Genomic DNA, 25,936 nt, shown 5'->3' with positions numbered 1-25,936 from the left:
TTTTGCGTTGAGCACAACCTTTTCCTGGGGGAAAACGCCTCCTATCCAGCACCAACATGAGACTTTCTTTAAGCCCAGTACAGGGCCAACACCTCTGCAGACTGGGGCCGCATCAGCACGTGCCCAGGCCTAAACCCCACTTCTGGAGCACGGAGGCCTCGGGCCTCCCCACCAAGCTGGCTCCTCTGGCGCTCTGAATCTTGCTGGGCTCTGGGGCACTTTGCTTTCCGGCTCCAGGTCTCAAGAATCCTCTCCTCTCCACCTGGCAGGACATGGGGAAGAGTCCATGAGCGAGAGGCTGGGTGATGAGACGGGTCCATGCCGCAGCTCCATTTGACAGATGGAGAAACTGAGGCCGAGAGAGGGGTTGCCGGGGACCCAAGGCTCACAGGCCAGCCATCACAGTTGCGGCCCCAGGGCTCCAGTAGATGGGGTGGTGGCCCCGGTGGAAGCGAAAGTCAGATTAGGGGGGCGAGGCCCCAAACCTTCTAAGGATGACCCACAGCAATGAGTGGGAGGGGCCTGGAAAGGGGGCGGGGCCTAACTGGGAGAGGCTGAAACACCTAGAACAGGGGCGGGAATAGTAGTGTGGGCGGGGTCAGACCTGGGGGCGGGGAACATATTAGAACAGGGGTGGAGCTTGCAATAAAGATCGGGGGCGGGACTCGCTGAAGTGCGAAAACTGGGCCAGGGGCGGAGCTTTGACCAGCGACTTGAGCGTGAAGGGGCGGGGCCCGCACGAAGGTGAGTCCTAGCTTGGAGGCGGGGCCTGGATGGGAGGGGCGGGGCCGAGGGCAGTATCTGGCCAGGTGAGAAGAGAATAATAGTCTGGCAAGCAGCTTCAGCGGCATCCACGGCACGAAGTTGGGTGGCTACGCCAGGCACTTCCGGGTGAAACCGTGCGTATTTCCGGTTAAGATGGCGGCGCCCAGTAGAGTCAGGTGCGGACGACTTTGTCCGTAGGAGCAGCGGCGGCTTGAGGACCCGGGGAGGTGAGATCCGCCCTATTCCGGCGCCCCTCTTCGGAGAGGAGGGAGAAGACTTGTTGCTAAGGAGACCAAAGGGCGGGCTTGTTGCTACGGAGGCGGGGCAGTGAGGTTGCTAAGAGACGGGACGCACGCATTGGAGATGGGGAAGGGGGGTTGTTGCCAGGGAGAGTGGGTGGGGCGTGTTGCTAGGGAGAAAGGAGGGGCTTATGACTTTGGGGAAGGGTCCTGTGGGTATGAAGGAAGGAAAAGGGGCTGTGGTTGAGTGGGCTGGGGACAGAGTCGTTTGGGGTCATGGGGGGGCGCCGAGCTCCCCTAAAACGCCACCTTCTCAGCAGACCCTCAAGAATCGACCCATCAGGACGCCAGAGCTGCTTCAGCGGTGACCACCTTCTCCCCCTAACACGTTCTTCCCTTCTTCACAAACGGCCCATGTCAGACGAAGGCTCAAGAGGCAGCCGCCTGCCCCTGGCGCTGCCCCCGGCCTCCCAGGGTTGCTCTTCAGGGGGCGGCGGCGGCGGCGGCTCCTCCTCGGCTGGGGGCTCGGGCAATTCCCGGCCCCCACGCAACCTCCAAGGCTTGCTGCAGATGGCCATCACCGCGGGCTCTGAAGAGCCAGACCCTCCTCCAGAACCCATGAGTGAGGAGGTAAAAGATGGGGACCCAAGAAGCTGGGGTGAGGGGCCTGGAGACAGATAGAGGTGCCTTGGGAAGTGTGACTTGGGGAGCCACAAGAAGACTAGGGTCTTCTTGGGTGGGTGGCAGGAGTCCAGGTGTGGAGGCATTGTAGGCTATAATTTGTGCTAGATGGGGTCGTTGTTGACTGAAGGTCAGATCTCAAGAGAGTCTGGGGGGACATATCCTCTCCAGAGCCAGACCGACCTGGATCCAGCATTGTCCAGCTGTGTGACCTTGGATATATTACTTCATCTTTCTGAGTCTCAAGTTCTTCATTTACAAATTGATAATAATAATAACTACGGTATAGGGTAGTTCTGAGGTTCTACTTTAAGTAGGGCTGCACACAGTGTCCAGCATACAGGCAGTGCTTCTGAAGACAGCAGTATGTTTTCATGAAGAGCACAGGCTCTGTAGTCGGACTGCTTGTTTTTTTTTTTTTTTTTTTTTTGGTGGGGGGTAGGGGTGGGGGACACAGTCTCGGTTGGAGTGCAGAGGCGCAATCTTGGCTCACTGCAACCGCTGCCTTCCCGGTTCAAACAATTATCGTGCCTCAGCCTCCCTAGTAGCTGGGATTAGAGGCATGGGCCACCATGCCTGGCTAGTTTTCATATTTTTAGTAGAGAAGGGGTTTCACTATATTGGCCAGGCTGGTCTCGAACTCCCGGCCTCAAGTGATCCATCTGCCTCAGCCTCCCAAAGTGGTGAGATTACAGATGTGAGCCGCCACGCCCAGCCTAGACTGCTTGGGTTTGATTTCAGGCTTTGTCAATTGCTGACTGTGTGACCTTGGGTAAGTCTCAACCTTTCTGTGACTCAACTTTCTCGTCTGTGAAGTGGGGATAACAATAATACATATACCTCATAGAGTTGTTTTGCAGATTAATAGGAATAGTTATTATATATAATGTTTAATTGGCAATTACTGTATACAGAGCATTATGCTAACCCACTTACGTACATGACGTCATTGAACCTTTACGACAGTGAGGCATGAAACAGGCACAGAAACATTAAATAGCTCACTCAAATTTACTTAGAACTGTGACTAAGGAGACCTCTGCTCCCCTCCCTCACCCCCCAAAATTCCAGCAGTCACTTATTAGCGCTCATCTCCTTTTTCTTTGAGATAGAGTCTCACTCTGTTGCCCCGGCTGGAGTGCAGTGGTATGATCTCAGCTCATGCAACCTCTGTCTCTCAGGTTCAGGCAATTCCCTTTGCCTCAGCCTCCCGAGTAGCTGGGATTACAGGCACACGCCACCACGCCTGGCTAATTTTTGTATTTTTAGTAGAGACGGGGTTTCACCCTGTTGGCCATTCTGGTCTCGAACTCCTGACCTCAAGGCGATCGGCCCGCCTCAGCTTCCCAAAGTGCTCGATTACAGGCGTGAGCCACCGTGCCCGGCCTCATATTGTTGTAAGGCTTTATTCTGACAAATCTCAAATTTATATCTCTAGGCCAGTGATCCTTCACTGGGGGTGATTTTTATTCCCCAGGGGACAATTGGTGTGGAAACATTCTTGGTTGTCACAACTGGAGGAAGGGGGATACTGGCATCCAGTGCGTGAAGGCCAGGGATGCTGCTCAGCATCCTGTGGTTCACGGGACGGTCACACCACGGAGAACTATCCAGCTCAAAGTGTCAGTAAAGCTGAAGTTGGGAAATCCTGGTCCGGGCTGCCCCTCCGCCTGGGCTTCAGGCAGCTTCCTCAGTCTTTTGCCTTGGGTGTGTAATAGATCCCTCAAATTTGACACATTTGAAAATGAGCTGAAATCCCTGCTCTTCCCACCCCAAACCTGCTTTTCCCACCATTTCCCCATCTTTTCCTGGTTGCTCAGAACAGAGACCTCGGAGTCATCCTTGACCTCTCTTTCTGTCACACCTCATATCTCACTAAATCAAACGGGCTCTCTTTTCAAAGTCAGTCCAGGGTCTGACCGTTTCTCCCCACTCCTCTCTCCTTCCCGCTCCACACCACCTTCTCTCCTGCCTGCTCCCAGCCGTAGCCTCCTGTTTCATATTCCTGCACCTGCCGTTGCCCCTCCTCCATCTGTTCTCAATCAACAGCAATGCAGGTGTCCCCACTCCTCTGCTTAGAGCCCTCCGGCAGCTCCCACACCTATTCAGAGGGAAATCCCAGGTTTTTACAAAAGTTTGCAAGACCTGATAATCACCTGCTCCCCTCCCCTCTCCCTTTCTCCTTGCTCACTCTGCCTCCACCACACTGGCCTCCTGGTGGTGCCCTCTGCCTGCAACCACTTCTAGATGTGGCCTGGCTCAGTCCCTCACCTACTGCTTTTCTCGCAAGTCGCCTCCCTGGGACCCTCAATGACCAACCCATTTCTTTTTCTTTTCTTTTTTTTTAGAGACAAGGTCTCACTCACTGCAGCCTTAAATTCCTAGGCTCCAGCCATCCACTCCACTCAGCTTTCTGAGTAACTGGGACCACAGGCATGCACCACCATGCCCAGCTAATTTAAAACTTTTTTTGTGGCCGGGCGCGGTGGCTCAAGCCTGTAATCCCAGCACTTTGGGAGGCCGAGACGGGCGGATCACGAGGTCAGGAGTTCGAGACCATCCTGGCTAACACGGTGAAACCCCGTCTCTACTAAAAAAAAAAAAATACAAAAAACTAGCCGGGCGAGGTGGCGGGCGCCTGTAGTCCCGGCTACTCGGGAGGCTGAGGCAGGAGAATGGCGTAAAAACCCGGGAGGCAGAGCTTGCAGTGAGCTGAGATCCGGCCACTGCACTCCAGCCTGGGCGACACAGCGAGACTCCGTCTCAAAAAAACAAAAAACAAAAAACTTTTTTTGTGTGGAGATGGGGTATCGCCATGTTACCCAGGCTGCTCTTAAATTCCTGGGCTCAAGTGATCCTCCTGCCTCAGCCTCCCAAAGTGCTGGTATTACAGGTGTGAGTCATCGCACCCGGCCCCGACCTGTTTAATTCTGCAGCCACAGTTCGGCACTCCAGATCCCCCACTGTGCTTAATCTTACTTACCCCAGGACGCTTATAATCTCACCATGTCAAATGCTACACTTTTGCTTATTTTCTTTATTGACTGTTCTTCAACCTGAATGTGAGCCCCACCCCCAGGGTAGGAGTTTCTGTCTGGCCCAGGGCTGCCTTTAGTACCTAGAAAAGTGTCTGTGAAAAAAATAGATGTTCAGTGGATTCTGTCGCCCAGGCTAGAGTACAATATTGCAATCTCGGTTCACCTCAACCTCTGCCTCCCAGGTTCAAGTGATTCTCGTGCCTCAGCCTCCGGAGTAGCTGTGACCACAGGCTCGGACCATCATGCCCGGCTAACTTTTTGTAGTTTAGTAGAGATGGGGTTTCACCGTGTTGCCCAGGCTGGTCTCAAACTCCTGAGCTCAGGCAGTCTGCCCACCTTGACCTCCCAAAGTGGTGGGATTACAGGCGTGAGCCACAGCGCCCAGCCAATATTTGTTGACTGAAGGAACATCAGCCCTCAGTTGGCTGTCTTTATTAATGGCTGTTCCTTTTTAATTAATGACTGATAGATCTCCTTTCTTCCTCGCCTTGGTCCCCAGAGGCGTCAGTGGTTGCAGGAGGCCATGTCGGCTGCCTTCCGAGGCCAGCGGGAGGAGGTGGAGCAGATGAAGAGCTGCCTCCGAGTGCTGTCACAGCCCATGCCCCCCACTGCTGGGGAGGCTGAGCAGGCAGCCGACCAGCAAGAGCGAGAGGGGGCCCTGGAGCTGCTGGCCGACCTGTGTGAGAACATGGACAATGCCGCAGGTACCCCATTTCCCCCACCGGGACGTCCTGCCTCTCTGTACATGTCCTGCTGCCTCTCAGCTCTTGCCCCTACTCTTGGGGATCACACCATCAGCCTCCCTGCTGCCCTCTCACCATCAGCCTCTTTGCCTCCATTGCCATAAGGAGCAAGGCTCTTCCTCACCCTCATGGCAGGTGGGGTCCCCCACTTCCCTGATCAGTTCTGAGATGGCTGTTTCTCTCCTAGTCCTCTGGGTGTCCACTGCCACTCCCCAGAGTACAAGAGAGAAAGTGGCATGGGTGGGGTGGCAGAGAAGGCCTCTCCGGGGCAACGTTTGATCAGAGACCTGAAGTGAGGTGCGAGTTGTGGAATGATCTCTGGGAAAAGCATTCCAGACCGCGGGAACAGCCAGTGCAAAGGCCCTGAGGCCAGAGCGCGCCTGGTGTGTTCAGGAACAGCAGCCAGGCCCTTGAGGCAGAGTAGAGTGAGTGAGGGGCCAGGCGTAGGAAACAGCGTGGGGGTGGGCAGGGCCTCGCAGACCGAGGTAAATGCTGTTTTACTGCAAGCAGCAGAGCTGACAGAAGGTTTGAGGAGAGCCCACTTCCATTTGGAGGGGTTGTGTGGTGTAGCCATTGAGGGTGTGGATTTGGGGTGTCACTTCCTTGGTTCATAGTTCAGGCTATGCTGCTACATGGCAGTCTGGTTTGGGCAGGTCCTGGTGACTTCCTCTTGTACACAGGCTTGTGAGGATGGGCTGAGAGAAAACCCCAGGCCCGCACAACCCCAGGCACAGAGTACACGTAACATGTCAGGCATGGGAGTCAGGTGTCTTCATTTTGGACAGGGGCTGAACAGCGTTTGTGAAGCCCTCCTCTGTGAGTGCATTTAGTGCCCTGAGAACACCCGCAGTGCAGTTGCCACCCCCCAGCTTACTTCTCCCCAGTGTTTCCCAGTCTTAACCCGGCAGAGAACTCCCGCTCCAGTCCACAGGATGGCTTTTAACGACTTTGCTCTTTCATTCATTTTTTGCTTGTTCAGGAAATATCTGTTGAGCAGCTGCTGTGTGCTAAGCACTGTGCTGAGTGTCCAATCACAGCAGCAGCAATTTTACACCTTATTAGTAATCAAATGAGAACGAAAGCCAAAGATACCACTTCCTCCCTGGCCTAGGCGCTGTCTCTGTATATAAATATAAATATATATGTGTATCTTTTCTGTTTTAATGAGGATGCGCAGGGCTGATGAAGGTGGGCTGAGGGGAACATCCTCCCACATGGCCGTTTCTACCACTTACTGTCAATTCACAGTGTTGTGCAACACCACCTCTATTTCCGGAACTTTTCCATTGCCCACAAAGGAGACCCAGCACCCATTAGGCAGGCCCTCCCCCGGCCCCCTGGCAACAACTAATCGGTGTTTTGGGTCTATGAATTTGCCCATTCTGGACATTTCATATAGATGCCTATAACATGTGACCTTTTGTGTCTGGCTGATTGTGCTAAAGGCGTGCCCATGTTGTGGTGTGTGTCAGAGTTTTATTCTTTTTTTTTTTTTTTTTTTTTTTTTTGAGTCAGTCTCCCAGGCTGGAGTGCAGTGGTGCAATCTCAGCTCACTGCAACTTCCACCTGCTGGGTTTAAGTGATTCTCATACCTCAGCCTCCCAAACAGCTGGGATTACAGGTGCATGCCATCAGGCCTGGCTAATTTTTTTTTTTTTTTTTTTTTTTTTTTTTTCCTGAGACGGAGTCTTACCCTGTCGCCCAGGCTGGAGTGCAATGGCGCAATCTCAGCTCACTGCAACCTCTGCTTCCTGGGTTCAAACAATTCTCCTGCCTTGCCCTTCCGAGTAGCTGGGATTATAGGCGCCCGCCACCACGCCCAGCTAATTTTTCTATTTTTAGTAGAGATGAGGTTTCACCATGTTGGCTAGGCTGGTCTCGAACTCCTGACCTCGTGATGCACCCACCTCGGCCTCCCAAAGTGCTGGGATTACAGTCATGAGCCACCGTGCCTGGCCAGGCCTGGCATTTTTGTATTTTTAGTAGCAACGGGGTTTTGCTATGTTACCCAGGCTGGTCTGGAACTCCTGGACTCAAGTGATCTGCCCACCTTGTCCTCCCAAAGTGCTGGAATTATGGGCTTGAGCCACCACGCCCGGCTGCTTCATTCCTTTTTATGGCTGAGTAATACTCCATTGTATGGCTAGAGCAGTTTTTATTTATCTCTTTATCCTTTAAGGACATTTGGGTCATTTGTGAATGATGCTGCCATGAACCTGAGTGTGTAAGTATCTGAGTCCCTACTTTTGGTTCTCTTGAGTCTGTACCTTGGTGTGGAATTGCTCGGTCACAGGGAATCTGTGTTTCACTTTTTGAGCAACGGCTACGCTCTCCAATGCTACTTTATTTATAAAAACCGGAGGTGGGCTGTGGTTTGCTGACCCTGGGGACATTCAGATTGTCACAAAAACCAGGATCAGTCCTGGCATTTAGTAGTCTGGAGCCTGGGGCCCTAATGCCCCAAGTGCCGATGGAACCGAGTTGTACTGGGCTTGGAGGGACCTCTGGTTGGGTGTTTGGAGAGAACCAGGTCCCTGTGGGAGCCAGCCTGGCTCTTCCGGCCTTAGCAGCTGTGGTAGTTGGCTTAGGGCCACCTTAGCCAAGCACCACAGACTACTGGCTTTAAAAACAGAAATGTATTTTCTCACGGCTTTGGAGGCTAGAAGTCTGAGATCAGGGTGTGGGCAGGGCTGGTTTCTCCTGAGCCCCTCTCTCCTTGGCTTGCAGAAGGCATTTTTTGTGTCCTCCCTCCATGTTGTCCCCCTGTGGGTGTCTGTGTTCTCATCTCCTCTTATCAGGACAGCAGTCAGATTGCAGTAGGGCCCACCCTGAGGACTTCATTTTACCTGAATTATCTCTTTGAAGATCCCATCTCCAAGAACAGTCACATTCCAAGGTCCTGGGGGTCAGAGCATCAACCCATGCATTTTGGGGGGCACAGTTCAGTCCCTAACATCTGGCCTCTCTCTGCTCCCCTCTGTGGCACAGACTTCTGCCAGCTGTCGGGCATGCACCTGCTGGTGGGCCGGTACCTGGAGGCGGGGGCTGCGGGGCTGCGGTGGCGGGCGGCACAGCTCATCGGCACGTGCAGCCAGAACGTGGCAGCCATCCAGGAGCAGGTGCTGGGCCTGGGCGCCCTGCGTAAGCTGCTGCGGCTGCTGGACCGCGACGCCTGCGACACAGTGCGCGTCAAGGCCCTCTTCGCCATCTCCTGTGAGTGTCCGGGTGGGGCTGGGGGCAGGGGTGCTGGGGGGGTGTCGGGTGGGCCCTCGGGATCTGCTGGGGCAGAGGGACAGGCATCGCCTTCACTCGTTTATTCCCATGCTTGTTGGGCCTCTGGCAACTGAGTGCTGCAGGCAGAGTGAGTGGTGCACTCGGCCAGACTCCCTGCTAGCCACGAAGCAGACACGACCACTTTGGGAGGAGACTGCCCGGCCCTCAGCGTGAACGCTTTGCGTGCAGCAGTTTTTTAGCTGGGCACTGTTCACACTGGGGCTGGTTCACTCTCTCAGGGGTCATCCTATGTACTACAGGACATTGAGCAGTATCTAGTGGGTGGCCTCCATGCCATGGAGAGATACTGTCACCCCACCTACCACAGCGCAGATGCCCCCAGATGTCATAGAAAGCCCCATGGTCAGAACCCCTGCTGTACATGAATTCTTCTTATTATTTTCTTTTAAATTTAACCTATATAGAGACAGGACTTGCTTTGTTACCCAGGCTAGTCTTGAACTCCTAGCCTCAAGGGATCCTCCCGCCTTGGCCTCTGAAAGTGTTGAGATTACAGGTGTGATCCACCATGTCCAGCCACAAATTCTTTTTATCCTAATGGCCTGTGAAGTGGGACCGTTTGCATCCTCATTTGACAGGGGAAGAAACTGAGGTGTGGGCAGAGGGACATGGCCAGGTTTGTGCAGCTCCACAGGGCAGATCTGGCCAGGACTCCCCCATACACTGCCTCCTGGGACACAGGCACCAGGTCAGGGCCAGGGATGGGACAAAAACCAACATCTGTGGGGCAGTTTCTCCATGCCAGGTGTTGCCTGGCTGAATCCTTATGCACACCTGCTGAAGTTGGGCTCACTGTGTCTCCTCCACACGGGAGGGATCAGGCCGGGGGTCTGGAGAGGACACACAGAACCAGGGTCCCAGCCCGGGGAGCTCTTCGTGTGTGCTGGATGCCTGCCTGCATGTGCTGCACTAGCGCCCCCACTGGGCTGTTTCCTTTTATTTTCCCTGACAGCTTTATTGAGATGTAATTCACAGGCCACACAATTCATCCTTTTAAAGTGTGTAACTTGGCCGGGCGCGGTGGCTCAAGCCTGTAATCCCAGCACTTTGGGAGGCCAAGATGGGTGGATCACGAGGTCAGGAGATCGAGACCATCCTGGCCAACACAGTGAAACCCCGTCTCTACTTAAAAAATACGAAAAACTAGCCGGGCGAGGTGGCGGGTGCCTGTAGTCCCAGCCACTCGGGAGGCTGAGGCAGGAGAATGGCGTAAACCCGGGAGGCGGAGCTTGCAGTGAGCTGAGATCCGGCCATTGCACTCCAGCCCCGGTGACAGAGCGAGACTCCATCTCAAAAAAATAAAAATAAAAATAAAATAAAATAAAGTGTGTAACTTAGTACTTTTGGCCAGGCATGGTGGCTCACATCTGGAATCCCCACACTTTGGGAGGCCGAGGCAGGAGAATTGCTCAAGCCCAGGGGTTTGAGACCAGCCTGGGCAACATAGGGAAACCCCTGTCTCTACAAAAATTTAAAAATTAGCTGGATCTGGTGGTGTGTGACTGTAACTCCAGCTACTCAGGAGACTGAGGTTGTAGGATCACCTGAGCCTGGGAAGTTGAGGCTGCAGTGAGCCATGATTGCACCTCCAGCCTGCGTGACAGAGCAAGACCTGTCTGAAAACAAACAATAAAACCAAAAAACAACGTAGTACTTAGTATATTCACAGTGTTGTGCAGCCATCATCACTCTCTAATTTTAGATGAGATCAGGCGCGTTCGGGTGGTATGGCTGTCGGCAGTCACTAATTTCAGAACATTTTCTTTTTTTCTGTCTTTCTTTTTTTTTTTTTTTGAGACAGAGTCTCACTCTTGTCACCCAGGCTGGAGTGCAATGGCGTGATCTTGGCTCACTGCAACCTCCTCCTCTCAGGTTCAAGCAATTCTCCTGCCTCAGCCTCTCAAGTAGCTGGGATTACAGGCGCCTGCCACCACGCCTGGCTAATTTTTGTATTTTTAGTAGAGACTGGGTTTCACCATGTTAGCCAGGCTGGTCTCGAACTCCTGACCTCAGGCAATCCACCTGCCTTAGCCTCCCAAAGTGCTGGGATTACAGGTGTGAGCCACTGCGCCTGGCCAAAATTTCAGAACATTTTCATCCTCTCCCCCAGGCAGAAATTCTGTACCCGTTAAGCAATCAGTCGGCATCCATCCTCTCCCCCAGCCCCTGCAACATGAATCTACTTACTGCCTCTAAGGATATCCCTCTCCGGGACATTTGTACAAATGGAATCCCACACTGTGAGGCCTTTTGTGCCCGGCTCCTTTCATACAGCGCAAGGTCCCCGAGTGGTGGTGGGTGGCAGTGCCACTGGCTCCTTTCATACAGCGCAAGGTCCCCGAGTGGTGGTGGGTGGCAGTGCCACTGGCTCCTTTCATACCATGCAAGGTCCCCGAGTGGTGGTGGGTGGCAGTGCCACTGGCTCCTTTCATACCATGCAAGGTCCCCGAGTGGTGGTAGGTGGCAGTGCCACTGGCTCCTTTCATACCATGCAAGGTCCCCGAGTGGTGGCGGGTGGCAGTGCCGCTGGCTCCTTTCATACATTGCGAGGTCCCTGAGTGGTGGCGGGTGGCAGTGCCGCTGGCTCCTTTTGTACAGTGCGAGGTCCCCGAGTGGTGGTGGGTGGCAGTGCTGCTGGCTCCTTTCATACAGCGCGAGGTCCCCGAGTGGTGGCGGGTGGCAGTGCTGTGCTCTTTCTTGTGGCTGAATGTGTCCTGTTGCGTGGGTCCACCATGCCCTTCCTCTCCTTCCGCCTGTCTGCTGACAGTCCCTGGTTTCCATCTCTCTCTGGGCTCTCGTGCTCCTGTGGACATGGCTGCACAGGTCTTTTCATTGACATTTGTTTTCCGTTCTCTTGAGTGTATACCTAGCAGTGGAGCTCCTGGGTCATATTGTAACTCTGCATTTAATCTGTCCGAGGTTGGCTTTTTTTCTTTCTTTTTTTGTTTTTTGAGATGGAGTCTCGCTCTGTCGCCCAGGCTGGAGTGCAGTGGTGCAATCTCGGCTCACTGCAACCTCCACCTCCCTGGTTCAAGGGATTCCTCTGCCTCAGCCTCCCAAGTAGCTGGGTTTACAGGTGCACACCACCATGCCTGGCTAATTTTTTTTTTTTTGTATTTTTAGTAGAGGTGGGGTTTCACCATGTTGGCCAGGCTGGTCTCAAACTCCTGACCTCAGATGATCCACCAGCCTCAGCCTCCCTAAGTGCTGGGATTATAGGTGTGAGCCACCGTGCCTGGCCTGAGGTTGGCTATTTTTTTAACTCCAGCAGCCTATGTGGTCATTGAAATGGGGGTTGCGAGGGGGGTCCAACACCCCCTTTCTCTCCCTCACCTCCATGTATCCTGAGCCCTGGAATCAGTGTTGTGTTCCCAGCAGATGGTGGCCCCAGCCATGCAGAGGCTGGGAGGAGAACAGGGAGGATTTGGGTAGGAGGAGATTCCGGAAGAAGGAAGCATTCTGATGAGGTGAGGAAAGGAGCTTTGGAGGAGGTGGCACTTGGAAAGTCACAGCCAAAACTAGGGAGATAGAGGGACCGACAGACATGGGGCAGCTTGGCCACAAAGGGCAGAGAGAAGGACATGGTGTCCTTGAGGGTCAGAGCAGGGTAGAGAGGGGCTGGCAGAGTTTTCTTCCAACAGCTTACATTAAAAAAGAAGTCTTGGCCGGGCGCGGTGGCTCAAGCCTGTAATCCCAGTACTTTGGGAGGCCGAGGCGGGTGGATCACGAAGTCAGGAGATCGAGACCATCCTGGCTAACACGGTGAAACCCCGTCTCTACTAAAAATACAAAAAACTAGCCGGGCGTGGTGGCGGGCGCCTGTAGTCCCAGCTACTCGGAGGCTGAGGCAGGAGAATGGCGTAAACCCGGGAGGCGGAGCTTGCAGTGAGCCGAGATCGGGCCACTGCACTCCAGCCTGGGTGACACAGCGAGACTCCGTCTCAAAAAAAAAAAAAAAAAAAAGAAGTCTTGCCGGGCGCGGTGGCTCACGCCTGTAATCCCAGCACTTTGGTAGGCTGAGGCGGGCAGATCACGAGATCAAGAGATTAAGGCCACCCTGGCTAACACGGTGAAACCCCGTCTCTACTAAATATACAAAAAATTAGCCAGACATGGTGGCGGGTGCCTGTAGTCCCAGCTACTCGGGAGGCTGAGGCAGGAGAGTGATGTGTACCCAGGGGGCGGAACTTGCAGTGGCTGAGACCCGGCCACTGCACTCCAGCCTGGGCGACAGAGCGAGACTCCGTCTCAAAAAAAAAAAAAAAAAAAAAAGGGGATGTCTAGGAAGTCTTTAGGCCATCTTGGTGGCTCACACCTGGTCCCAGCTACCTGGGAGGCTGAGGAGGGAGGATCATGTGAGCCTGGGAGGCAGAGGCTGCAGTCAGCTGAGATCGTGTCACTGCACTCCAGTCTGGGTGACAGAGTGAGACCTTGTCTCAAAAAAAAAAAAAAAAGTCATTACATATTTTAAAAAACCTGTGAGACAGTCACGTCGTTCACCAGGTACAAAAGAGTACATAGCAAACGGTCCCTGTCCTCAAACCTGGTCCCCATTCCAGAGGAAACCACTGTCATGCCAGTTTCTGCTTCCAGAGATTTTGATAAATCTGTAAGGACAAATGTGGGTGTGTGTGGTGTGTGTGTGTAGGGTGTGTGTGGTGTGTGTAGTGGGTGTGTGTGGTGTGTGTAGGGTGTGTGTGGTGTGTGTAGTGGGTGTGTGTGGTGTGTGTAGGGTGTGTGTGGTGTGTGTAGTGGGTGTGTGTGTGTGTAGTGGGTGTGTGTGTGTGTGTGTGTGTGTGGGGTGTGTGTGGTGTGTGTAGTGGGTGTGTGTGGTGTGTGTAGGGTGTGTGTGGTGTGTGTAGTGGGTGTGTGTGGTGTGTGTAGTGGGTGTGTGTGGTGTGTGTAGGGTGTGTGTGGTGTGTGTAGTGGGTGTGTGGTGCATGTGTAGGGTGTATATGGGGTGTATGGTGTGTCGTATGTATGGAGCGTGTGCATGGGGTGTGTGGTTGTGTGGTATAGATGTGGAGGTGTGTGTGGTATGGGGAGTGTGTGTGTGCTGTGTGTGTTGCATGTGTATGTGTGTGGGATGTGTGTGCTGGGGGTGTGTATGTATATGCGTGGGGCATGTGCAGTGTGTGGGGTATATGGGGTGCATTTGGGGTGTGTATGTGTGGTGCGTATGTGTGGTGTGTGGATGTGCATGGGGTGTGTGGGATGTGTGTATGTGGTGGGTGTATGCGGGGTGTGTGGTGTGTGCATATGTGGAGTGTGCCGTGTGTGGTATGTGCACACATAGACACACAGATTCATCTCTTTTCCTCGGATGTGCACGGCTGGGGCAGACCATCCTGACTGTTGCGCACCTTGACCTGCCTCTGTCCTTTTTTCTGAAGCCACAGTAGCTTATCTTTCCCCTTCCTGTGGGTTAGGAATGCAGGAGTGGCCCCCATCGAGGAGGGCTGCTTCTGGCTTTGTGTCTTCATGAGGTTGTGGTCAGCCGTGAGCCGGGCCGCGTTACCCGAAGGTCTGACTGCACTCAGCCCTGTGCGCCGCACCTCGTTAATCCCTCACAATCCTCCTCCGAGGGAGGGGTGCTAGAGATGGGCTTCCACCGTGGCTTGCCCTGGGGCTATTAGAGTTTTACTGGCTGTTGGCAAGAAGCTTGGGCTGCTTGAGCGACCTCACCACATGGTGGTCGGCTTCCCCAACGAAAGCTGTCCACGGCGCAGGGCAAGAGCTCTGGGAGCTCGGATGCCCTTTTTTTTTTTTTTTTTTTTTTTTTTTTTGCTTGGGGGTAAAATTCGCATGAAAATGTTAAAGTATACCATTCAGTGGCATCTGTCCTTTTTTTTTGGTGGCTGCAGGGTATGCCATTGTGTGGCTGTCCAGTACCATTACCGGAGTTCCGTGCTGGGAGCCACTTGCAGGCTACATCCCCTCAGCTCCTGCTGCCCGAGGCGGCGGTGCCACTGCCCTTGCCAGCAGGACAGGAGGGGATGGACTCACTCCCCCTCTGTTGAGCCACTCCAAAGTGGTCCCTTGTTACAGTCTACCAGAGTGGCACATTTATTACAATCGAAGAACCTGCATGCACACAGCATTGTCATGCAGAGTCCACAGCTGACACCGGGGCTCACTCTTGATGTTGTACATACTGTGGGTTTGGACAACTGTATCATGACATGGATCCCCCCCCGTAGTATTATACAGAGGAATTTCACTGCCCTACAGATCCTCTGAGCTCCAGCTAGCCATCCCACCCCCGAGCTTTTTACTGTCTCCATAGTTTTGCCTTTTCCAGAATGTCATATACTTGGAACCATGCAATCTGCAGCCTTTTCAGACTGGCTTCTTTGGCTTAGTAATCTGCTTTTAAGGTTCCTCCATGTCTTTTCTTGGCTTGATAGCTCATTTCTTTTTAGCGCTGAATAAGCGTAACTTTTTTAAGGGAGATGTGTGGGCTGCAGTGATGACTTTGGCTTTCTCTCCAAAAATGACGGCAGCCACACTGTGATCCCTGCCCCCAACTGCTGCACAGAGAAGAGGGTGAATGTGGCGAGGGGGGGTGGATGGTGGGCGGTGAGCCAGGGGGTTATGGCGATAACCTAGGCAGGAGATCAAGGTTGTGGTAGGGAGCAGTGGTTCTCAAACGGGGGCAATCATGTCCTCCAAAGGATATTTAGACAGATGTCTGGAGACATTTTTAGTTGTCGCAGCTGGGAGAGAGGGACTATTGGCATCTACTGGGTAGAGGCCAGGGATGCTGCTCAACATCCTGCAATGCACAGGACGGGCCTCCCAATCCAGAATGATCTGGCCCCAGATACCAACCGTGCCCAGGTGGAGAAACCCTGGCGTAAAGCGGACAGGTCTCTCCTGGGTACATTTTGAAGGCAGAGCTGACAGGCCTTGCTTACAGATTGAATGAGAGAAGTCTTTGTGTTTTCCGCTCCCTGCATGCCTGTTCTCTTTTCTTTCTTTAATTAAATAACGTTTGGCCGGGCGCAGCGACTCACGCCTATAATCTCAGCACTTTGGGTGGCCGAGACAGGTGGATCACTTGAGGCCAGGAGCTCAAGACCAGCCTGGCCAACATGGTGACACTCCGTCTCTACTAAAAATACCAAAAAATTAGCCAGGCGTGGTGGGGGCATGCCTGTAATCCCAGCTACTTGGTGGGTTGAGGCATAAAAATGGCTTGAACCGGCCGGGCGCCGTGGCACAAGCCTGTAATCCCAGCACTTTGGGAGGCCGAGGCGGGTGGATCACGAGGTCAGGAGATCGAGACCATCCTGGCTAACATGGTGAAACCCCGTCTCTACTAAAAATACAAAAAACTAGCCGGGCGTGGTGGCGGCACCTGTAGTCCCAGCTACTCCGAGGCTGAGGCGGGAGAATGGCGTGAACCCGGGAGGTGGAGCTTGCAGTAAGCCGAGATCGCACCACTGCACTCCAGCCTGGGCGACACAGCGAGAGTCCGTCTCAAAAAAAAAAAAAAAAAAAAATTGCTTGAACCCAAGAGACATATGTCGCAGTGAGCCAACTGCCACTGCACTCCAGCCTGGGTGACAGAGTGAGACTCTGTCTCAAAAAAATACATAAATAAAATAAAATAAAATAAATATTTAACCCAATCTGTCCAAACTATTATAATTTCAATGTGTAATTAACATGGAATATTAATGAGACATTTTATATTTTTTGCCATGCTAAGTCTTCAAAACCTAGTGTGTACATTTTACAAATAAAGCACATCACAACTCAGATGTGAGTTTTCAGTGGTGGTGTGGAGTGTACCAGAGCAACAACGTTGTGTATGTTTTTCTTTTTGGTTTTCTCTTTTTGTGTGTGTGAGATGGAGTTTCGCTCTTTTTGCTCAGGCTGGAGTGTAATGGTGTGATCTCAGCTCACTGCAACCTCCACCTCCCAGGTTCAAATGATTCTCCTGCCTCAGCCTCCCTAGTAGCTGGGATTAGAGGCGCCTGCCACCATGCCTGGCTAATTTTTTATTTTTAGTAGAGATGGGGTTTCACCATGTTGGCTAGGCTGGTCTTGAACTCCTGACCTCAAGTGATCTGCCCACCTTGGCCTCCCAAAGTGCTGGGATTATAGGCGTGAGCCACCGCGCCTGGTCAACGTTGTGTTTACTGGAGAGTATTTTACACTGTTTCAGTTTTTCATTTTAAGTTTAAATGAATTGAACTTAAATGAAATGAACAACTATTTTCCTTAGTTGCACTGGCCACATATCAGGTGTTTAGTGGCCACAAGCTACTAGTGGCTTCTGTCCTTCTTGGGCAGCCCAGACCTAGAGCTTACCAAGGAGCAAGCACCTTACTGGAGGTGCCCCCCAAAGGTCAGTTCTCATCCTGCTGGGAGGCCTTCCAGAGTTCTCATTGCCTTCTGGATAAAGGTCATGCATGCTGTGTAGCCTGGCTCTTTTGGGCCTCAGTTTCCTCATCTGTAAAATAGAATTCTGAAAGCCCACCCTCCAGGATAATTGTGAGGATTAAAAAGATGGCCGGGCGCGGTGGCTCACGCCTGTAATTCCAGCACTTTGGGAGGCCGAGGCGGGTGCATCACGAGGTCAGGAGATGGAGACCATCCTGCCTAATGCAGTGAAACCCCATCTCTACTAAAAATACAAAAAAAAAAAAAAAAATTAGCTGGGCGTGGTGGCGGGCACCTGTAGTCCCAGCTACTCCAGAGGCTGAGGCGGGAGAATGGCGTGAACCTGGGAGGCGAAGGTTGCAGTGAGCTGAGATCACGCCACAGCACTCCAGCCTGGGCAAAGAGTGAGACTCCGTCTCAAAAAAAAAAAAAAAAAAAAAAAATGATGTGGACTGGACACGGTGGCTCATACCTGTAATGCCAGCACTTTGGGAGGCTGAGGTGGGTGGATTATGAGGTCTGGAGTTCAAGACCAGCCAAGCCAATATGGTGAAACTCTGTCTTTACTCAAAATACAAAAATTAGTGGGATGTAGTGGTGCACGCCTATAATCGCAGCTCCTTGGGATTCTGAGCCAGGAGAATGGCTTGAACCCAGGAGGCGGAGGTTGCAGTGAGCCGAGATCTTGCCGTTGCACTCTAGCCTGGGCAATAGAGTGAGACTCTGTCTCAAAAAATATATATATATGATGCGGCTGGGCACAGTGGCTCACGCTTGTAATCCCAGCACTTTGAGAGGCCCAGGCGGGTGGATCACTTTAGGCCAGAAGCTTGAGACCAACCTGGCCAATGTGGTGGAACCCTATCTCTACTATAAATACAAAAATTAGCTGGGTGTGGTGGCAGGTTACTGTAATCCCAGCTACTTGGGAGGCTGAGGCTGAAGAATAGCTTGAACCAGGGAGCAGAGGTTGCAGTGAGCCAGATCACTCCACTGCACACTCCAGCCTGGGCAACAGAACAAGACTGCATCTCAAAATGAATAAATAAGTAAGTAAATAAATAAAATTTAAAAATAAAAAGAGATGATGCTTCCATCAGTGGAGGAATGGATAAAATGTGGTATATCCATACAATGGAATATTATTCAGCCATGAAAAGGAATGAAGTGTCGATACCACTTATAACATGAATGGATCTGGAAAACACCATGCTAAGTGAAAGCAGTCAGACACAAAAGGTCACATATTTTATGAACACATTTCTATCAAGTGTCTGGGACAGGTAAATCCACAGAGGCGGAAAGCATGTCTGTGGTTGCAGGGCCCAGAGGGAGGGGAAATTGGGAATGACTGCTCATAGGTACGGGGTTTCCTCTGGGGGTGATGAACATTTCCTAGAGTTAGTGGCGATGGTTATACAGCCCTGTGAATATCTTTAAAAGACTGAACTGTGTGGATTGTGAATTATGTCTCAAAAACATACTTCAAAAAAAGATGATGCTTGCATATGCCGGCCCTTGGCAAGTAATGATGGTGGTGGTTCGTGGTGATGATGATGGTGATGATGACTGACAATGAATATATTGTTAATGGTGGTGGTGATGGTGGTGGTGATGGTGATAGTGGTGATGATGGTGGTAGTGATGGAGGTGATGGTGAGATGGTAATGGTGGTGTTGATGATGGTGGTAGTGATGGAGGTGATGGTGATGATGGTGATGGTGGTGGTGGTGATGGTGATGGTGGTGATGGTGATGGTGGTGATGATGGTAGTGGTGATGGTAGTGACGGAGGTGATGGTGAGATGGTAATGGTGGTGTTGGTGATGGTGGTAGTGATGGAGGTGATGGTGAGATGGTAATGGTGGTGTTGGTGATGGTGGTAGTGATGGAGGTGATGGTGAGATGGTGATGGTGGTGTTGGTGATGGTGGTAGTGATGGAGGTGATGGTGGTGATGGTGGTGGTGGTGATGGTGGTAATGATGGAGGCGATGGTGATGGTGGTGATAGTGATAGTGGTGGTGATGATGGTGGTGAGGATGGTGATAGAGATGGTGATGGTGGTGATGATGGTGATGATGGTGATGATGGTGGTGAGGATGGTGATAGAGATGGTGGTGATGGTGGTGGTGAGGATGGTGGTGATGGTGGTGATGATGGTGGCAATGGTGGTGAGGATGGTGATAGAGATGGTGGTGGTGATGATGGTGGTGGTGGTGAGGATGGTGGTGATGGTGGTGATGATGGTGGCAATGGTGGTAAGGATGGTGATAGAGATGGTGGTGGCAATGATGGTGATGGTGGTGGTGGTGAGGATGGTGGTGGTGGTGATGATGGTGGTGATGGTGATGATGGTGGTGAGGATGATGGTGATGGTGGTGATGATGGTGATGGTGGTGAGGATGGTGATAGAGATGGTGGTGGTGATGGTGGTGGTGGTGAGGATGGTGGTGATGGTGGTGAGGATGGTGATGATGGTGATGGTGGTGGTGGTGAGGATGGTGGTGATGGTGGTGATGGTGGTGGTGGTTGTGATGATAGTGGTGATGATAGTTCAGGACTCTGTCCCCCTCTCCTAGGTCTGGTCCGAGAGCAGGAGGCTGGGCTGCTGCAGTTCCTCCGCCTGGACGGCTTCTCTGTGTTGATGCGGGCCATGCAGCAGCAGGTGCAGAAGCTCAAGGTCAAATCGGCATTTCTGCTGCAGAACCTGCTGGTGGGCCACCCCGAACACAAAGGTGTGGCAGCCCTTGAGTGAGGGCAGGAGTGGGGAGCAGACGCCCTGGGGTGGGTGCAGGTGTGGGAGAAGGGGAGGAACAGGCATCCCGGGGAGGGCATAGGAGATGGGTGGGGCTGCCCCTCTGACCCCTGCAGCCCTCCCGCCAGGGACCCTGTGCTCCATGGGGATGGTCCAGCAGCTGGTGGCCCTGGTGCGGACAGAGCACAGCCCCTTCCACGAGCACGTGCTTGGAGCCCTGTGCAGGTACTTTGGCTCCTTGAGAGGATGGGGCCTGGGGTGGGTGCCCCATGGTGGGGGTGGCTCAGGAATCAGCCCGTAGGGACTCAGGAGTCAGGACCTTCCCTGTGGAGAGGAAGGGTGTGGGGCCAGAAAGAAGTAGGAGTCAGGGAGCCTCAGTTTCCTCACCAGTAGGGCTGGCACAGAGGCCCTGGGGGAGGGAGAGAGGCTTTTGTACACGCCCCCACCAGTGAATTAGTGTCTAATCAGATGATGCTGGGGCTCTGAACAGCATACCAGAGTTGACACACATCAGGTCCTGTGCTGAGCCCCTCAGCACCACCCTGGGCCAGGGGCAGCATGAGGTCCGTTCTGCAGATGGGGAAACGGAGGCCCATTGTGGGGCAGCGACTTCTCTGGTCTCCTGAGTGAGCCAGGGGACGGGGCGGGCGATAGGGTGGGGTCAGTGAGGCCTCTAGAGGGAGGTCCTAAGGGTTGCTCTTATGTCCCTCACAGCCTGGTGACAGACTTCCCGCAGGGTGTGCGCGAGTGTCGGGAGCCAGAACTGGGCCTGGAGGAGCTTCTCCGCCACCGCTGTCAGCTGCTGCAGCAGCATGAGGAGTACCAGGTATATGGGGAGGGGACGGGGTGCAAGGAGGACCAGGTGTGAGGGGCAGGGGACAGGGGCTCCAGGAGGACCAGGTGTGTGGGGAGGGGATGGGGTTCAAAGAGGATCATGTGCTGGGGGAGGGGACAGCAGCTCCAGAAGGGCGGGTGAGCTGGGGAAGGGACAGGGTGTGAGGAGGATCAGGTGTGAGGGGGAGGGGCCTGGGGGTGAGGAATTCCCCAGGTTAGACCAAGTGTGGTAGTAGGGACCCTAGTAGGGGCAGAGCCAGCCAGTCCTTGCCGTTGGGGGCTCTTGGGTCTGCTGGTTCAGGCTTTCATTTGCGTTCTCGTGCGTTTCACTCATCCTGCATTCAGCAGACATTTATTTCATGCCTAGCATTCGTCCCGTGCTGTGTCAGAGTAGGAGAGACAGCAAGGAGACAGGAGCTCTGAGACTGTTAAAGGGTTGACCAAGTCACTGAATTATTATCTAAATTACCTAATACAGTTGTTTATATTAAATAAATGTAAATTGAATATAATATCACTCAAATGTCTTTTTTTTTTTTTTTTTTTTTTTTGAGACGGAGTCTGGCTCTGTCACCCAGGCTGGAGTGCAGTGGCGCGATCTCGGCTCACTGCAAGCTCCGCCTCCCGGGTTTACGCCATTCTCCTGCCTCAGCCTCCCGAGTAGCTGGGACTACAGGCGCCCGCCACCTCGCCCGGCTAGTTTTTTGTATTTTTTTAGTAGAGACGGGGTTTCACCGTGTTAGCCAGGATGGTCTCGATCTCCTGACCTCGTGATCCACCCGTCTCAGCCTCCCAAAGTGCTGGGATTACAGGCTTGAGCCACCGCGCCCGGCCCTCAAATGTCTTAATGATTAACTATTTCCTTAAATTGACAAGGTATAATTGCCATTTCTAATCAGATGATGCTGGAGCTCTGAATAGCACACCAGAGTTGACACATATCAGGCCCTGTGCTGAGCCCCTCAGCACCCACCCTGGGCCAGGGGCAGCGTGAGGTCCGTTCCGCAGAGGGGAAACGGAGGCCCATTGTGGGGCAGTGACTTGCCGGGCTCCTGAGTGAGCCAGGGGATGGGGCGGGCGATAGGGTGGGGTCAGTGAGGCCTCTAGAGGGAGGTCCTAAGGGCTGCTCTTAGGGTGACAAGATATAATTGCCATTATAATGGCAAATAATAAACAGTTATTTTAGGTAAATAACAAGTGACAAATAACAAGTCATCAGATATTTAATTAAATAGATAAGGGGCAAATAACTCATTTGATTTAGATAAGTAACAAATGCTAAATCACAACTAATTAAAATTCAGATACTTAATTGATTAAGTAATGCATTACTTTGTTGAAGCGAATGAATCAATGCTGGTGCTTCAGCAAAGCCGAGCTTAGCAAACGCACCCACCTCCTTGGGACATTCTATTCTATTGAGTTCATTCCTGTGTAGACACTGTGAAGTGTCTGTACATATTGAGAGTGTACTACATGGCCGGGCATGGTGGCTCACGCCTGTAATCCCAGCACTTTGGGAGGCTGAGGCGGGCGAATCATGAGGTCAGGAGTTCGAGACCAGCCTGGCCAACATGGTAAAACCCCATCTCTACTAAAAATACAAAAAATTAGCTGGGCATAGTGGCAGGCGCCTGTAATCCCAGCTACTCAGGAGGCTGAGGCAGGAGAATCGCTTGAACCCGGGAGGCAGAGGTTCCAGTGAGCCAAGATGTGCCACTGCACTCCAGCCTGGGCGACAGAGCGAGACTCCGTCTCAAAAAAAAAAAAAAAAAAAATAGCCGGGCACGGTGGCTCACGCCTGTAATCCCAGCACTTTGGGAGGCCGAGGCGGGCGGATCACAAGGTCAGGAGATCGAGACCACGGTGAAACCCCGTCTCTACTAAAAATACAAAAAATTAGCCGGGCGCGGTTGTGGGCGCCTGTAGTCCCAGCTACTCGGGAGGCTGAGGCAGGAGAATGGCGTGAACCCGGGAGGCGGAGCTTGCAGTGAGCCGAGATCGCGCCACTGCACTCCAGCCTGGGCGACAGAGCGAGACTCCGTCTCAAAAAAAAAAAAAAAAAAAAAAAAAAAAAAAAATAGTGTACTACATAAGAAGTTTTGACTTAGGTATATACCCGTGGAAACATTGAAATTAGATTTATAATAGATTTTACTAATGCTTTCTGAGTGGGTTCCGTAGTCACATGGTTGAAAATACAAGACCCAAAAAAAAAAAAAAAGAAAATACAAGACCCACAGGAGGGTAAACAGTGAAAAGTCTCTTTCCTGCCCCTCCCTCTAGCTACCCAGTTGCTCAGGTGTCCTCCCTAAGATATTAGGTGCACACGAACAAAGGTGCATACGAATTCTCCTTTTTCTCTGTGTTATCTAAAATAAGCCCGCCACGCTGTGATGGCTGTTCTGCCCCTTGCTCTGCGGGCATTGCATGTCTCGCTTGCGGCTCTTTTATTTTGCAGCTGTACAGTGCGGATGGCCTCTTTTTTGTAGTGTGGTTATGCAGGTTGTTTCTACACTCTCACTGTGACAAACACTGCTAAAAGAATAACCTTTTGTATATGTTATTTCATATGTCTGTAGAACAATTTCTACGAGGGAAATGGCTGGGGTCAGGTATGTTAAAGGGTTAAGGGCCATTTCATTAGCTATCACGAAGCTCCTCTCCACAGAAGTTCAACCATTGACACTCCAGTCATAAGGGTGCCCAACTCCCCAAATCTTGGTCAGGATAAAGTGGCCTCAATGAACCATTTGACCTTGTTTCAAGCCGACTGTTGAAAAGTAGTATTCCAGTCCACTTTACGTTTCTCCCATGAGTGAAATTTGGCATCTTTTCTCTTTCTTGTGAACTGTTTGTTCTCATCCTTTGCCCACTTATCTATTTATTGGGTGATGGTTTTTGCGAATGATTTTTTTAAGCTCTTTAAGTGTTAAGTATATTAGCCATTTGTGCTATGAATCACAAATATTTTTCCCCAACCTCGTTTTCTTTCTTTCTTTCTTTTTTTTTTTTGCCCTGGGAGTATCTTTTATATTACGTAGTTTAACCTGTCAGTGCTTTCTTTCATGGTTTCTGGGGTTTGTATCTGTAGAAAGTTTTGAACAGTGGTCAATATCTGGGAGTTAGAAAGAGCCCAAGAGTGCTGATATGAGGCAGACCAATGGAGTGAGACGAGTCTGGGGGACCTCGGGTTCTAGTTCAAGTAGTTCAGACACCAGTGTGAAGACAGTGAATCATGGATCCGAGCAGTGATTAGAGAACACTAACCTCTGGTGTGGGGGAGGTGGGTGGTGGCCAGGAGAGAAGAGGAGTCACCTCTGGGTGCCAAGAATGTTGGAGGCAGGGTCTGGCCTCTGCACTCAGGCCGCTTGCTCCCTGCCCCTGCCCAATCCAGGAGGAGCTGGAGTTCTGCGAAAAGCTGCTACAGACCTGTTTCTCCAGCCCGACGGACGACAGCATGGATCGGTGAAACCGGGTGGCTTCTTGCCCCTTTCTCCGTGGGAACCCCAGGCCTCTTGCCTCCCTCCCCACCTACAAGGCCCTCTCCCAAGGGATCGCACGGCCTAGGTGCCTGGACCCAGGGCGTGCCAGCCCGTCTCTGTGCAGTCCCTGGAAGGGCCGCTGAGAAAGGCACCAGCTCCTTGGATCCCACCTCTCATGCTCTCACTCTCATCCCCGTTCTCTTGTCCACACAGCTCTTCCAATAAAGGTGTTTCTCTTCCTTCTCCTCCTCCTTCACTGCCGCCTTTGTCACCTCCTTTGGAGGGTGCATGGGGGACGGGAGGAGGGGCATGAGTTTAAGGGACTTGGGGAGCCACTGGAGGAATAATAAAAGTGTTGCTGTTTATCATCTACAGAGCCATTGTGTTATTTAATCTTCCCTGTCTTTCCTGAGCAACAGTGCGTGGGACATCTGTCCTTTTTCGGCCACCTGGCAAACCTGAATTCTAAGTTTGAGGAATTTCCCAGGTTAGACATCTAAATCTTCCCTAGGGTAGCCGCCATTTCCCCTCCCAGCATCCTTTGCTGTAGGGTAGTCACGTGACATTAGCTCCACAAATCAGAACTCTCCCTGGGAATATGTTTCGTACACCAATCAGAATCCGCTGGTGGTCTAGCTCCTCTACCAATCAGAGCCCGCCGGTCTTCGGGCCAAGAGCTGGCGGCGGAGATGCCCACGCCCAGGTTCCCTTCTGGCTAGCACAGGAGCAGACACACCTGGCTTCTGGAGGGGGCTGGCACAGATTCGGGCGGGAGTGTCTGAGCCAGGTGCGGGTGATAGAGGCTGCACTGTGTCTCAGGAGCAGGCCTGTGGCTGGGTGTGGGCTTCATTCCTGACTGCAAAGCGCCAAGCGGATTCTGTAGCTTTCTCAAATGTGGGATTGGGGTGGGAGGTGGGGGTGTCGAGGGCTGCCTCAACTCCTTTAATAAATTGCTTTTCTGTTTAGCTACAAGAAATTTTGTCATTTGCAGACAAGAGCTTTGACTGCTGTCGTTTTTCAAGAGAGGAGGCTGAGCTCAGAGGAGGCTGAGCCCTGACCAAGTTCACAGCCAGGATTCACACCTGGGCCAATTCCAGAGCCATCCTCCTTTTTCTTTCTCTTTTATTTTCTTTCTTTCTTTTTTTCTTTTTCCTTTTTTTTTTTTTTTTTTTTTTTTTTTTTTTTTTTTTTTTTTGAGACGGAGTCTCACTCTGTCACCCATGCTGGAGTGCAGTGGCTCGATCTTGGCTCACTGCAACCTCCGCCCTCCGAGTTCAAGCAATTCTCCTGCTTCAGCCTCCCGAGTAGCTGGGATTACAGGCGCCTGCCACCGTGCCCGGCTAATTTTTGTATTTTTAGTACAGACCAGGTTTCACCATCTTGGCCAGGCTGGTCTTGAACTCTTGGCTGCGTGATCCACCCTCCTTGGCCTCCCGAAGTGCTGGGATTACAGGCGTGAGCCACCGCGCCCGGCCAATCCTCCTGTTTCTTGTGTACTGGTTTCCTAGGACAATTTGATGTCAGACTCATTACTTTTGTGTAGATTGTTCTTGTGCATCTGGGATTTTTGGATTGGTTTTTATCACCCCTCTTCCTAAATCCAGGATAAATTGAGAGGTAGATGCAGGATCTGAGATCCTGTCTCAAGAAAAAAGTTCCAATTGTAGTCCCAGCTACTCAGGAGGCTGAGGCGAGAGGATTGCTCGAGCCC

The 25,936-nt window shown here is 52.2% G+C and overlaps 1 protein-coding gene across 4 annotated transcripts; it reads left to right on the top strand.

Moving 5' to 3' along the window:
• Positions 1-629: 629 nt before the first annotated feature.
• HSPBP1 (HSPA (Hsp70) binding protein 1) lies at positions 630-24,481 on the top strand. 4 transcript variants are annotated; one of them, XM_050771767.1, is made up of 8 exons: positions 630-992; positions 1,325-1,634; positions 5,223-5,427; positions 8,455-8,679; positions 19,731-19,886; positions 20,035-20,131; positions 20,621-20,732; positions 24,138-24,481. In XM_050771767.1, the coding sequence occupies exons 2-8, from the start codon at positions 1,419-1,421 to the stop codon at positions 24,210-24,212; spliced, it is 1,086 nt and encodes a 361-aa protein (XP_050627724.1). In that variant the 5' UTR covers positions 630-992; positions 1,325-1,418; the 3' UTR covers positions 24,213-24,481. The 4 variants fall into 4 exon arrangements, with proteins under 4 accessions (XP_050627724.1, XP_050627723.1, XP_050627721.1 ...); XM_050771766.1 differs by having other exon boundaries at positions 643-992; positions 1,322-1,634; XM_050771764.1 differs by having other exon boundaries at positions 667-1,097.
• Positions 24,482-25,936: the final 1,455 nt, after the last annotated feature.

Source organism: Macaca thibetana, chromosome 19 (assembly GCF_024542745.1).
Source record: "Macaca thibetana thibetana isolate TM-01 chromosome 19, ASM2454274v1, whole genome shotgun sequence".
NCBI classification, from domain to species: Eukaryota; Metazoa; Chordata; class Mammalia; order Primates; family Cercopithecidae; genus Macaca; species Macaca thibetana.
Note: the sequence above shows the minus strand (reverse complement) of the source record. Positions and strands in the feature narration are given on the sequence as shown.

Coding starts and splice junctions, on each gene's coding strand:
- HSPBP1 (XM_050771763.1), top strand. CDS start 1,281: ATGGGGGGGCGCCGAGCTCCCCTAAAACGCCACCTTCTCAGCAGACCC. Junction 1,635..5,222: donor CAGAACCCATGAGTGAGGAG/GTAAAAGATGGG, acceptor CTTGGTCCCCAG/AGGCGTCAGTGGTTGCAGGA. Junction 20,733..24,137: donor AGCAGCATGAGGAGTACCAG/GTATATGGGGAG, acceptor TGCCCAATCCAG/GAGGAGCTGGAGTTCTGCGA.